Genomic DNA, 13,885 nt, shown 5'->3' with positions numbered 1-13,885 from the left:
CTTCAGTAGGACATTTTGATCAAATATGGGGATTTCAGCAACTATTAGTAGAGAGAAAAATAGTCAGAAAAGCTGAGCGAAGATGCAAGCTGATCCATGTAGGGCAGTGAATTTAAGTGAGGAGTACTGCAACAGGCTGGTAGACTGGCTGAGAGTAAAGCAGGCCCAGCAAATGATGAAATTGTACTGCACGGAGCCAAGGGGACACTGGTGGTTAGGGCCTGGTGAGCAGCCACTCCACGACTGACCACCAGCGTGGAGAGACCTTCATGGCCAGCAAGGAGGTGTCTCATCAGGGCATAGAGCTGAGCCCTCCATCCCTTCCTGGTCCTCGCTGGCTGAAAACTGAGCCCCCATGCATGTGAGCAGCTTCAAAAGGAAGTAATTTACCTTAGGCACACAATCAGTGAAGGAATTTCTGCCGATTAAATGAAAACTGGAGCAGCGCAGAACGGCCAAACCCCCAGATGTTCATAGATGTATGGAGTTTTCTACAGCGTATCTGTGGGGTTTTCCAAATTCCAAAACAATTGTATAAAATCAGTAAGAAACCAGTTTGGGGTCATTTTCAGCACTAGAAAAAGAAATGCTGTGTTTCAAAACCCCTTGCTTTCCTATGAAACACAGATACTAGTGCTTACAAACTGTGAGCAGGACGGATACAAAGAATAAGAAAGGAAGTAGCTTGGTGGAGCAACAGCATAAACTGCTTGTCCCCTTCCCTTCCGCTCCCCAAATCCCTCTTCCAAGATCCTTCCTGTTCAATCCTCTTTGCATTTGTTCTAAGAAAAATCTTAAGAGTTCTACAGTATTTTGTAATACATTCACGCCACAAGAGGATACTCATTCTTTCTGTGATATATTTTTAGGCTGCAAAAATGTGGTCCTATTCTATTGGTAATGGCTTCTTGTAATTTACTGCAATACTGGTTTAAAAAAACACAGGCTGCTCTTATTGGATGATAGATTTAAAATCCTCTGGAATTTCTGTGTTGTTTTTCTTTATAGACCTTAGTACGTGCAACACAGTAGTCAGACATGCGCGTTACATTCCAATAACGTGGTGTCAAACAAAGTACTCAATGAGAAGTCAAAGTAACTTGACAAAATAAATACTCCTGATCTGACTCAGCCTTCCCCAAATTAGGACTTGTCTGAGTGGGGAAGCTTTCTGGTGTAGCAATCATGGAAAAAAACTGTTCCCCTGGAGTAACATTGGGAGTGCAGTAGTTTGGAATAGAGTTGCAGAGCTTCCACATAGGGATTTACACTATATTATCTACAGCAGAGCAACTACTTAGGCTAACTTCACAGAGTTGGTATTGTGTAGACAGTGAATTCATGTGCCGTCCTCTGCAAGCCTTGAGTCTGGAGCAGCTGTAGGAAGGCATGTGCTGTATTACCTGGCTGTGGAGATGAGGGGGACTTGCAGTTAGCGTGTCCCCCCTGGGGGGCTGCGGGGCGTCTTTAAAACTTTACAAAGATGAGTCTCAGGCTCGTGATTACTTCTGGTGTCCAGAGCCGGTCTCCTGTGCCGCAGCTCACACGCTCCAGCTCCCAAAGCAGCTAGGACCCGCCCGAGAACAAAAGGCAGCTCTGCCTTGACTTTCTTCGCGGCTGGAACTTGCCGTTCCGCACAGCTCTTCCCGTAAACACAAATAAACGCTTCCACGCATGCATCGTGCATCTGCACAAAGCTCTCGGAGCCCAGCTCCGCGGGGAGCGCCCTGCCCGAGGGTAGCCCAGCCCGCAGGTAGACGCTCCGCAACGGCGACCCAGCGGTGCCGGCCACTACTGCTCGACGACGACGGCTTTCTGCACGGCCCCCCATTTTAGGGGGGCGGCGGGGGGCACCCCTCAGGAGCCAGCACCTCGCGGTGGGGATGGGGATGGGGACGGGGGCGCGGCCGGTGCCAGCTCCGCCTCTGCCCCAGCGCCGCCGGGCCGGGAGCGGGGCAGGAGCGGGCGGCGGGAGCCTGCTTCCTCCTCCTCCTCCTCCTCCTCCGCTGCGGAGGGGGCGGGCGGACAAAGGCTGAGGGCTGCCGCCGAGCCGGGGCGCGATGGAGCGGCGCGGCGGCCGGGGCTGAGGCTGAGGCTGGGGCAGAGGCAGAGGCGGCTCGGTGGTGCTGAGCCGGGCCGAGCCGGGCCGGGGCACATGGTGCGCGGCTGGGGCTCGGCGCTGCGCACCCGCGGGCGGGCCGAGGGGCCGCCATGGACAACTTCTTGGCGGAGGTGAGCGCGGGGCGCTGGGCTCTTCCTCCCCTCCTCCTCTTCCTCCTCCTCTCCTGCTGTGGGGTCGCTTTGTGGGACCCGCTCACGGCCCCGGGGTGGTGGCGGTGGGGTCCCGGCTGTGCCGCGGGGTGGGCAGGGGGCTCCGTGGGGGCACGGCGGGCCGTCCTTTCGGGCTCCGCGGGAAGGGGTGCCGGGGACAGGAGAGCTGTGCCGGCGGAAAACGCCGGGGAAGGAGGACCTGGAGGGAGATGGAGCTTGCAGCTTGCCTCGTGGGTCCCGGCGGCTTCGTTGTGCCCGGCGAGGGGAGCACACCAAAGACGCTTTGCTGCTTGCTCGCGGCAAACGCCGAAAGTGGAAACTCGGGTCCTCTTCTGCGCTAAAGCAGCTGAATTTTGCACGGCGCTGTTTTAACGAGTCGTTACAACCTGCCCAGCGCCAGCACAGCCTCGCGAATAAAAGGTGTTCGCCACTACTGCGGCTACTTCTGCATGCGCGTAGCTTGCGACTTGATTGTGACTTCCAGTGATTGCTCCTTTACGATTATTTTAGTCACACCCCTTGCTGAAGTAGTTGTAGTGTCCAAATGTTAAGTGCAGGCCAGGCATCTGTTTGCCGGGACGGCGATTAAGCTGCAAAACTGTCCCCTGCCCTTGTGAAACAGCTGCCTCGTGCTCTCTGTGCTGTTTATGGTCCCACAAGAAAAATAAAAATAAATAAAAGTGCTATGTTTACTGGAATAGTAATTAGTCAAATAAAAGGAGCTCGTACACCTTGCTGCCTGTTACCTTTTCATTTGTCAGACAACAAAAGTTCTGCCAAGTGCAATAAAAAGGAAGAAATGCAGGATTAACTTTCAAGAAGCCTGAGTTAAGCAATAATGGATTTTTTTTTCCATGTATAAGACGTAGCCCTCGTCTTTCAAAAGCTTGCAAGCCATGAGCAATGTGGTAGTATTAGCCGAGCCTTGCAAAATTAATCTGAGGAGTCATTCGCCCTGACACAAAGTATGGTAGCATGCCCTACATAAAGATGAAGAAGAGAGTTAATGGTTTTGACTCCCCTATTAGCCAAAATTACTTGCTCCAGGCAAAAAGCAAGTAAATTTTGCCCGTCTGTGTTAGTATTTCAGCATATATTTATGGTAATGTGTGGTTGCTGCATGCAAACTTTGATCTTTCTTAAGAACTCTTGCTCCCTTTCAACATGTTGATATTACTTTAAAAGATCAGTAAATATAGCACCTTGACTTTAATCTGCATCCAGAGCCCCACCTATAAGTATAAACATTTTCCTCTCCTCGCACTGGAGCGTATGGAAATTGCGTATGGAGAACATAACATACACAATAGCAGAAATGCAGTGGGCCTGACCCAGCTACCACAGAAAAACTGGTGTTGAAGGTGCTGGGTCGAGACACGAGCTGGCTAATTTAATTTGCGTGAGGCAGACATCCTGCAGCTGCTCTTTATGAAAATATTTACTGACTTATCTGAGCGAATTATTGTCCTTGTTAAAATAGGTTCTGGTGCATGCAAGGAAGAGGAAACTGGATGAAAGGGACAGGTATCAGGCCTGATCTGCCCTGCTCTTGCTTGACAGTGACATATGTCTGCTGATAGTGTTACATTTTGGGAGAAAAGCTGCAAAGCGAGAAGGGCGTATGCTAGCTTAAAGAGAATTAACCTGACACTTTATGGGGGATGTTGCTCAAGGTTACCAAGGTGCCCCTGTTCAGTGCATTGGAGGCAGGGGTGTCTTCAAGTCTGGCTCTTGCAGAAAAACAACTAAAAGGCATTTCAGGAAAATACCCACACGCCTCTTTTTTCCTCCATGTTTTTTCATAGCCAGATGCTGATTGTAACCTGCTCGCTGTATATTATGGCTTTCACTGGAACGAAGTTAGACAGTTGTGTAAGACCTGGTTAAACTGTATGTATGGGTGCATTGCAGAGAAAGTGTTCTTGTTGGTACTTGCTGCGTTAACTGAGTTGTGGGATACTTCCAAGCTCGTGCCGCTCAGCTGACACCAGTCATACACAACTTAGCAGCTTTTTGACTTTTGAATCTTGCTGTCCTGTTTCCTCCCTCTACTATTTCTTATCTGTCTTTTATTCTTACAGGGTGACAAGTTGTTATATCTGTCTGCAGAGGAGCCTTGATTTACATTACTATCACAGTTTTTTTAACTCTGTCACCTGAAAACAAAATAAACTGAAAGAATGCTTTTAGTAAATAATTAGGCTAGAAGAATCAGCCCTGGAACATACATCCCAAAATGCTTTAATTGATGGAAGATATAAAAATAATTTTGCTGGAAGATATTAAAGTAATTATAAAGTTATACTTTAAATACAGAGGAGAAGTGGTTTTGGAGACTATTGAGAAACATCTCAGGCTGCTGATTGATCTGTGCTAACTTCTGGTGTGTGAAAGACCAATGTTGGAGTCTTAACCTCATTTGTATATTTACATAGTCATATCTTCAGATATAAAGTATTAAAAACTGTAGAAATCCCAAAAATCCATAATAAGAATAAAAATATTAAAAATGTGGGTGTGTGCAATAGAGCCATTTGGACATATTGCTCAAAGCAGACTGAAAAAACAGTTCCTGTGTTTAACCAGTGGCTAGATTGCTGTCTCCAAAGGTGGCTGAGATCAGGCTTCAGTTTTCAGTGGGAAATGTATTCCCATTAAAAAGGGTTGCATAGCAAGAGGCAAGGAGGAAAATCATCACCAGATGAGAAGGGACGCAAAGAATTTTGCACAAAAAAGGCACAAGGGAGAAGTTCGAGGTGTCGTCTTGGCATCCGAGGTTCCCAGGCAGTGTGTGCCAGGGTAGCAGGGGAAGTGGATGAGTCAGGTCCATCCTCTTCTCGTGTGGGGTGAAATCACCCTGCCCTGCTCATGCATCATGTTTCATCAAGCCACCGTCACTGTCCTCCTTGCAGGAGGAGCATGGATCACAGAATGGTTTGGGTTAGGAGGGACCTTAAGGCCCATCCAGTTCCAACCCCCTGCCATGGGCAGGGACACCTCCCACCAGACCAGGTCGCTCAAAGCCCCATCCAACCTGGCCTTGAATGCCTCCAAGGATGGCCCTGTTGAGGTTGTGGAGCAGTTGAATCTGGGGAGGTCTTGTGAGACTCGGGGAGGTTGCCTTACCCAGAGCTGACCTCTGAGATGCCCTCAGCTCCGGAGGAGCTTGCAGGTACCCATGCACAAAGCGGTGGCTGCATGTGGTTGCTGTTGGTGTGTCCATTGTGCTTTTAGATTTAGCAGTGCTGCTGGAACCTCCAGTTGAGGATGTTTTCCTTCCATTCCTCCACTCCACAGCTGAGTGTATTTGCCCACTGCCCTGTTTTAAGGGGGAGGGCTCCCAGCATGTCCTGAAGGAGCAGGTGTTGAACCTCACTCTGCAGGAAGAATAAGGGGTAAGAATTCATTCTGAGGTTTTGAACGTAATTTCAGGGTCTGTCAGAGGTGGTATTGGCCAAGCCTGGGAGCTCTCAGTTTAGATAGGCAGCCCCAGGCAAGCTTCTCCTTGGTGCTCTGGTGCTGCGGCACCAGCAGGATTTACTGTTTCCCAAGGCAGGGCTGTTCATGGAAAGCATTGAGAGGTTTGCTGTGCCCTGCAACAGAACAGCCTCAATGCTGCAAAGTTTTTGGTTTTACAATGAAAATATGACGATGCTGATGGATTTTGGCATTGATATAAATGAGCCCTGGCTATGCTGTGCAGCATAATTTACAAGTTTAGGACAATCTCTGAAGTCTGCCAGTTTTCATTAGAGGTGTTTTGCTGATAGCACAAGCGTGGGGCTGATGTTGGGCATGTAATATTGGTGTAGCTTACACCAGCACTATTGCATTTTAGACTGGTGGGGCAAAAACATCACCCTGAAGCGATGGCGTGGCTCTGGCACTCAAGAGTTCTTCAGAAACTTAATGTTTGTGCCAAGAAGGAGTTGTGCCTCTTTCAGCTCCTGCAGTTGCTGTGTTTTCAGCAGTTTCTGAGGTGTGACTAAGTCTGTTTTTTTTTTTTTTTTTTTTTTTTTTTTTCTTGGAAAAAAATCATGTTGCTGATTGTTTTGTCAACAGTTACTTTTATGTTAATTAGAGGGCAATCTGTTTTGAGCAGAAAATGATTCAAGGGGGCTCAGGACTACCTTGCTGGCTCAGAAAGAAAAGAAAGTTTTTGTGGGTTTGTTTCTGTAAGTCAGGAAATCGTGTTCAGCTTATTGGTAGCACGTAATCTCGACTGCCTACTACATATATTTCACATGTGCCTTTCATAAGATATATTTGTACAACTGAAGCATAGTCATAACTGGGCTGGAGCCTAGCAGCCCTGCTGGCACCATGAACATTGTAAAATGACACAAGAATTCTCTTAAAGCTATAAAACACATAACTATTGAAATTAGCAATAGAAGCTGTATGCTGTACAGAAATAGCTTGTGGTTTTTAGGTATGTTCAGTCGGACTCCAGCTATAGGAGGGCTGTGAAAACCCCACCATTACAGAAAATTATGGCTTCTTCGGTGTCTTTTTTTTTTTTTTTTTTTTTACCTTCTGGTGATACCTAATGGAAATGTTTATGCTTTTTTTAGTCTTTACCATAATTGTACGTTCATGTTAGCGCTTTGTGTGCAATCTATTTTTGCTCTAATCTTCCTCCTTATATGCATTTTTGCTCAGTGAGGTGGGCTTTGTGTGTGTGTGTTTTGCAAGGAAAATCTATACAGCTGCAGATGCAATTTCAGGTTTTCTGTTTGGTTGCATGGAAGCGGGCAGGCCTCATACTTGTAAGAGCTGCCCTTGGCTGTAAGGGGCTGTCTCCCTGATATGTCTGTCCTCTGTTGTGCCAAAAAGCCTTTTCCTGGGAAGGGCTGGATAAGACCTTCTGGTCTACTGAGGTACCGAGGTGGCCATGGCATGCAAGATGGGGCCAAGAGTGTGGTGAAGACCTGACGCATCTCAGGTTGTCTCCTCTTTCTGACTGTAGGAATGAGAAGACCAAGCAGAGCTTGTCTCCCTCAGGCTCTGTGGGTTAAATCCTGAGGCCGCTGGTGTGGTGCCGTGGGCTTGTCCTGCACCTGCGTACAGATGATGCTGAAGTGGGGGTGTGAAGAACCTCTTCATTTGGCTCTTTTTTTTCTTTCTTTTGGAGCTGTTGCAAATCCTGCTGCCCAGTAAAAAATAATTACATTGTAAAGCATGACCAGTCCCAACTTATTTCTGAAGTTATGTGGCATGTACTTTTGTCAGAAATGATCCACAATGTTTCTGTGATTCTGTGGGGGCAAGAGAGGGACACTTTATGGAACAGGGAAGCAAAATGGAATAGGAACTTGGGACATGATATTGATGTCACTTAAAAAAGGACTTCTAGCAATAGCATTTTTTGTGCATGTCTTGGGTGGATGCAGCTCTGGTGCCTGTGATGGGTTAGGAGAAGGAAGCTGGTGCCATCTCCTGCAGCAGCAGGAGCAGCAGCCCCATCCTTTGCACACACAAGGTGATACATGCAAGCCTGTCTCAGGCCAGGAGCACCATGCATCCTGTTCTGTGAAGTGCTGGGAAATGTGTCCTCTGGGCAGTTCGATCTCACGAACCGCTGCAGCCGCAGGGCCGGTATTTCCCTCAGTGAATCACAGTACCCAGCCGAGGTCTGAGCTAGAAACATCATTTTGGGTGGAGCCCTGGTAAAAGGGCAAGCAGCAAAAAGTCACTATGAATTAAGACTTTTGCTGAGGGGGAAAAAAAGTATTACCACCCTGAAGTAACTAATTGTGGCTACTTTACAAGTTTTGGGATGTGTCCTCAAAACTGGCTAGACTGATTATAACTTCAGGCTCATATGAGAGGGTCATGGCTTATGCATTCTCGTTTCTCTTGATCTTCCTGCTATTCATCATTATGTGACATTTTAAACCACTAGTAAGACATGAAGGAGGATGGCTAGATGATGTTGGGGCAGCAGTTCTGGGCAAGTTACTGTTTGGGTATTTTTTTTTTCTCTTTTTTTTTTTTTAATTGCTTATGATTTCTTAAGATACCCTGTGTATGTCTGAAATGTGAACATTATCCATTGGTCATAACGCAACAGTGCAGCTTTGTTTTGGGCAAGCTGCTGGTTGAGGAAAGTTAACTGGGTTATCCTTTTGGCTAGAATTCTATTAAGTAGCTCAAACACTCCATTCTTTTAAAGATGGATCTTTTAAGAAATTGAATGCAGAATGAGAACTGGTATTAACTATCTTGTAGGTCTGTCTCCTGGAGTAAACTATCCATGCTGAAGAAGAAATTACTGCTTTGTTACACGGGAAATTTGAACATCATGTGTTGGAAAAGTATACTGGGGCTCATTAGGAAAGGATGGAAGAAATGAGTAGAGCACCACTTGGATTACTGGCATTTCTAAATGTACCTGTAAGAAGTAGCTGTATGTCGGAGGAGAATGTACGTCCTGCCCTAGACTCATTTCTGCAAAGTCCATCAACAAGATTATAATCTCATGTAGTTTCAAGTACAGTGTAACCTTGCTTTTTGATGCCTTGCGCTGGATAGATAGAGCAGATGAGTCTCTTGCATGTCCTGCAGCAGCACTATAGGGCATGGCTTAGGGGAAATCATGCCTGACAGGACGTCTCCCCACTGCAAGCCAGTGGCTGGCCGGGAAGGCTGCTTGCTTGTGTCAGCTGTCTGTGGGGAGGTTTGTTTTACTCTCGGGTATAAATACTTACTCTCTGTTGAGGTGTTATTTTCCTTTGCGGCCAAGTGGCTGTCTTTTAGTCTAGCCCATAAAAGCCTTTTCATGTGGCAGAAAACTTTGATATTTTTTTCCTGCATTGAAATCTCAAATGTGAGTGATATTGGAGGAACCTGATAATTCGTGTTTTTTCATGTTGAATACCTTACTAGTAACAGACCTGGTTTGGGTTCAAATTTGACATGCAGCAGAAATCAGTGTGTGTTTGGTTTAACTGACCAAAGTTAACATTTCCATTTTGAGTAAATTCTTCTGCGGAGTGGTTTAACATACAGTTCTTGTATGAGATTTTGTTATTGTTCCTAGTGAACGGTTCTGTGCTTAGTTATTTTTTTGCAAAGCAGGAGCATCCATTCTCAGAAATTGTGGGGAAAAAATACATAGCTCTTCAGCCCTTTTAAGGCTTTGGAAAAAACTTGGCATTTTACTCTTCTGCATGGAAGGAAGTATTCAAAAGTGAAAGCTGGTGGTCACTCTTATGGTTTTGTGAACTTGCAGTGAAAATTCAGATGCAATGTATCTTAAGTTGGATTTCTTACTCATTTCAGTGGTCCCACCTCCAGTGGGTAATTTTCACAGAATCATTAGTGTTGGAAAAACCCTCCAAGATCATCTGGTCCAACCATCCCCCTACCACCAATATCACTCACTAAACCATGTCCCTAAACATCATGTCCAACCTTTCCTTGAACACCCACAGGGATGGTGACTCTACCACCTTCCTGGGCAACCCATTCCAATGCCTGACTACACTTCCTGAGAAGAAAGGTCTCCTAAAATCCAACTTATGTTTCTATCAAACCTATGCTCATGTTTTTTTAAACATGTTGGAGCTCCCTAGATGTGGGAGTCCACATAATACCTTTTACTTTTGCTGAGATTAATGGCATGTTGACAAGTGAAGGGAAATGTCCTGGAGGACAGACTTTGTTGATATCCTGTACCATTCAGTAGCTTGCCATAGTTCAGAGTTGAATAGGGTTCCTGCATTTGTATGTTAATACAGTTTTGCAAATACTGCACACACACACACACACACATGCAGCATATGCTTAAGTTGCTTTAGTGGGGCATTTTTCCTGCTTTATGGTATCAGGCTATCTTTTTTTGAGAGTATGTGACCCTCATCTTGTGGAGAGCCTTGCTAGAGATTTTTGAGTTCAAGTTAGTTTGAATACTAAGCAAAGGTCAATATTGAAGAGATCTCTCAGGTTATTGAACAGTTCTCTTAGGTTAAATCTTCCTGTGAGATTATTTGGGTTTTGGTTCTGTTTTATCCCAAATGGAGGAAAGAGGAAAAGAGAGAGGGAAGCTCAACAGCCGGCCTTGAGCAAAGCTGTGTTTTCTCACGTGATCCTGACTAATGGCATGCAAAGGGTAAACCGTGGTGTTGGAAGACTCAGGAAATAAAAGGCTAAGTGCTCTTTGATGTGTTAGTGTTGCCTCTTCCTATATATTCTTGGGAAACTATTCATAATCCTTTATTATAGGCCAGTGATATGAGAGTGTGTTAATACAAGTCTTTCTTTGTTTTGTGTTGGAGACTGCCCTCACGGGAGATGCCATATACCTCAGCAGAGGGAAATGCTTTATTGCGGCTTTTTCCCTCAGGGGGATAGCTGCATTCCCACCCTCCACGAGTTTACCAAAGGGCTTTTTCTCATGGCATGCCTGCTTCTATACCAGGACAGTTGTTAAGAGTGCTGAGACTTTTTTTTGTATTTTTCCAAACTCTTAACTAACTGGCTTCCCAAGCCTGACATCGCGGTCTCAAAGGCAAAATTAATTTTGGTGTCTGTAATGTTCGTTACCTTGGGTAGAGACCTGAGGCTCAAATGGTTGATGAGCCATAGCTGTCATTAACTTCAGCTACAATTACAAAGCCGGGTATTTTTGAAAGCTGTCATTGAAGTTAATACCCAAAGCCCCTTGGCCCTCTTCCTGTAGCACCCTGCACACCTTCAAAGGGCTGTAGAAAACGTACTGTGATGAACTCTACAGCATCTAGAGAAAACATTTTTGTAGAGTTTTTTGCAGTATTGGATTCTAAAAATGGTACATGTTTTTGATGTTGTGCATTGTACATGTAAATGCTCTTTCTTCCGGAACCTGATAACACGAAATGCAGAATTTATCTGGAAGCATTCTCATGCCTTCCTTTTGGCCCTGGTTTTGGCAACAGGAGATAAAAGTTTATGCCTTGTTTTGAAATTAATGTTTACAGTGTTAATGGAAATGGATTATTTGGTCCTATTTTAGTTGCTGTTGTTTAGTGTGTCATCAAAATGTTTACTCAGATGAAGTTGACTGCGTTTGTTGAGAGTATGGGATTGTTTTTCTTACAAAGTTGTTTATCCTGAGGAAAAGTCAAATCCCTTTGTTCTACAAATCCATCCAGTTAACAGAAGCAGAGGGCTGCATAAAGAGATCGCTTCTGTTTGACCACTTCAGTGGCTCAAAAAAGAACTGTGTATCTTGGTTAGGCTATATTTTTATTTGCTTCAGGAAGAAGCCAAGTTGGCAAGACGGTGGGGTTCACACCAGGACAAGGAGTAGACGCAGATTCTGTAGGTCAGACTTCTTGTTTTGTTGGTCTTCTTTCTGGATCTCTTCCCCGTATTAAATGTAGACCGTGGCTTTGGGATTTCAGTTTATCTGCTTATTACAGCTTTCTGTTGATAAGTGCAATGAATAGGTTTGTTTGCTGTGCGTAATGATTTAGTCTGGTATATTCCATAGAAGAAAATCAGCGTGGCTTTTACAACAGGGCTTTGAAGGATGGCATTTCCTGTTTCTTTTCAAAGTGTATACCAGGAAGAATATCTGATGAAGTGAGTTCTTTGTTGTTTAAACTCTGAGAATCACATTCTACCATGTGATACTTAATAATCTATTTTCAGGAATAAACATATTATTCAACGCAGCAAATCTATGCTATAAAATAAAATTTGCACAGCAGCCCCCTTCCCACCCTTGCAGTTACATTTCCAATAGCTTTCACGCCAAATCTGAGAAGTTGTTACAGATGGCAGATGGGATTTTGACACAAAGCTGCATGGTACTTGCAGCAAAAGGGCGATTCTCAGTTCTGTGTTAGTTTTGAGCCTCTCCTCCTAATTTTGGTGTTTGTGTTGCACCATTTTGCTTAGGTGATTCAGTACCTTAAACAACTGCAGTCCTGGCGCAATAGTGAACTCCCTGGGTCTTTTATACAAAGCCCACGAATAAACATAATTGCAGTATAATTAAATACTTGTGTTAAACTTTTACTTCATAGTTACACCCTTGTCAGGAAGAAGCCTTTGTAAGGTGCAGTTAAGGTGGAGATGCCATCAGTAGCTGCTGGAGGACAGAAAGCGATACCTAAATCTGTTGATTGTCTTGTGGGCTTGCAGTAGTCCTTTGTCAGTGGCAGTTCTTACCGGGGTGTGAACAGAAAACTTTGAGTCATGGGATCCATTTGTTTCAGGTTCAGCACTTATGGTGTGCCAGGTGCTACTGGAGTCTGCTAGATACGAGCTTCCATCATGAATTTTGAATTCTTGAGCTTGCATGCTACCTTTTGAAACACTCGCTTAAGTTGCTTGCAAATCTTGATTTTGAAAAAGCATGCAGTCCCTGTATGCAGTCAGAGAGGTTGCAAATGCTTTGCCATTTTCCTGGGATTTTTGTTTCTGTGGCAGAGCTTCTGCTTGCAGCATGACCTGCAACTGCCCAGGAGCATGCGGATGTGCACCACCTTTTATTAGGACAGGAGAGTCAGTGCACCTTAATCTGTGGCTAAAATGAGGGGGCGAGGAGGGTTTGAGACAGCAAAGTGGGGACAATTGTAGTGATTCACCAGGGACCAAAGTGGCTGAGGGGATGGTGCAGGGTGTTTCAGGGAAAGTGGTGGAGAGAGGTTGGTAGCAGGCTCCGAAACGGAGTGGGTGCTTTAGCAGGACTGCGCCTCACAGGGACTCCTTGTCGGACAGGACGGGTATGTCTGAGAGCTGATAGTTTGCAATGAATAAATTAAACATCTGCCTTTGCAATTCCTATCAAAATTGGAGAACAGTGTCATGTTGCTACCCTGATGCCAACTGGAATTTTTCCTCACTGGAGGTTTTGAGTGTAGTTCTTCTGGTTGGCTCTCTGGTGTTATAAATGCCAGCATTCTGAAAAGTCTTGCTTTTTAGCATTGCCCTTTAAAGTCCTTTTTTTTTTTTTTTTTTTTTTGTTGGTATTGAACAGTGGAGTGCTTTTGGATAGTTTCACAGAGGCTTATTGGTGAGATCTGAGGTTATCCTCAAGAAGGCTGCAGTAAGTTATGTCATAAAAGTTAGGACTTCGGCATTTGTTAGTATGCTGCATCAGTGGCAATGTTATTGTAGAAAGAATTGTCCTTTTTAGTTTCACTTACACTGAAATTCTTACTTTAATGTTGTTATGTGATCATCTTTTCTCTTGACTTCATTCCAGACGCTGTATCAGAGTGACTAGCAATCAGTGAGCAGCTCTCTGTCTTCAGAAGAGCAGTCGTGGCTCTACCGTTTGCCCTCCAGGAAACAGTTGGCTTCTTATCAAGTCTTTGTAACTGTTAGAGGGAGAGGTTTCCAGAGATTTTGGCAGCATGATGAGTGCTTTGCCACCTGAGGCAGCCCATGCTCCAGATCCCGGGAAGCCTGTTGTTTGTATCCTCACCCATGGAAGGGTTCTGAGAATATCTGTGAGCTAGGATGTCCCTTTTGTCTGCTTTGAAAAAGAAAAGGCTACATCAAAAAGCTCTAAGTTAAGTCTGTGTAAACTGTTGTTTCTGTTGTGGATGAGTGTATTTATTTAGCTCCTGGATTGTATTGTCATCCAGCTGTGATGGTCTGTGCTGTTGCTTCCTTTCCC

The 13,885-nt window shown here is 45.1% G+C and overlaps 1 protein-coding gene across 1 annotated transcript in view; it reads left to right on the top strand.

Annotated features, from left to right (window-relative positions):
• The first annotated feature begins 2,017 nt into the window (after positions 1-2,017).
• Positions 2,018-13,885, top strand: part of MYO10 (myosin X) — a 164,431-nt gene continuing 152,563 nt past the window's right edge. Inside the window, exon 1 of the mRNA XM_032182555.1 lies at positions 2,018-2,232. Within this exon, the coding sequence (XP_032038446.1) occupies positions 2,212-2,232 (21 nt within the window). The 5' untranslated portion in view covers positions 2,018-2,211. The remainder of the gene's footprint in view (positions 2,233-13,885) is intronic.

Source organism: Aythya fuligula, chromosome 2, assembly GCF_009819795.1.
Source record: "Aythya fuligula isolate bAytFul2 chromosome 2, bAytFul2.pri, whole genome shotgun sequence".
NCBI classification, from domain to species: domain Eukaryota; kingdom Metazoa; phylum Chordata; class Aves; order Anseriformes; family Anatidae; genus Aythya; species Aythya fuligula.
This window is presented reverse-complemented; position numbering and strand designations above follow the sequence as displayed.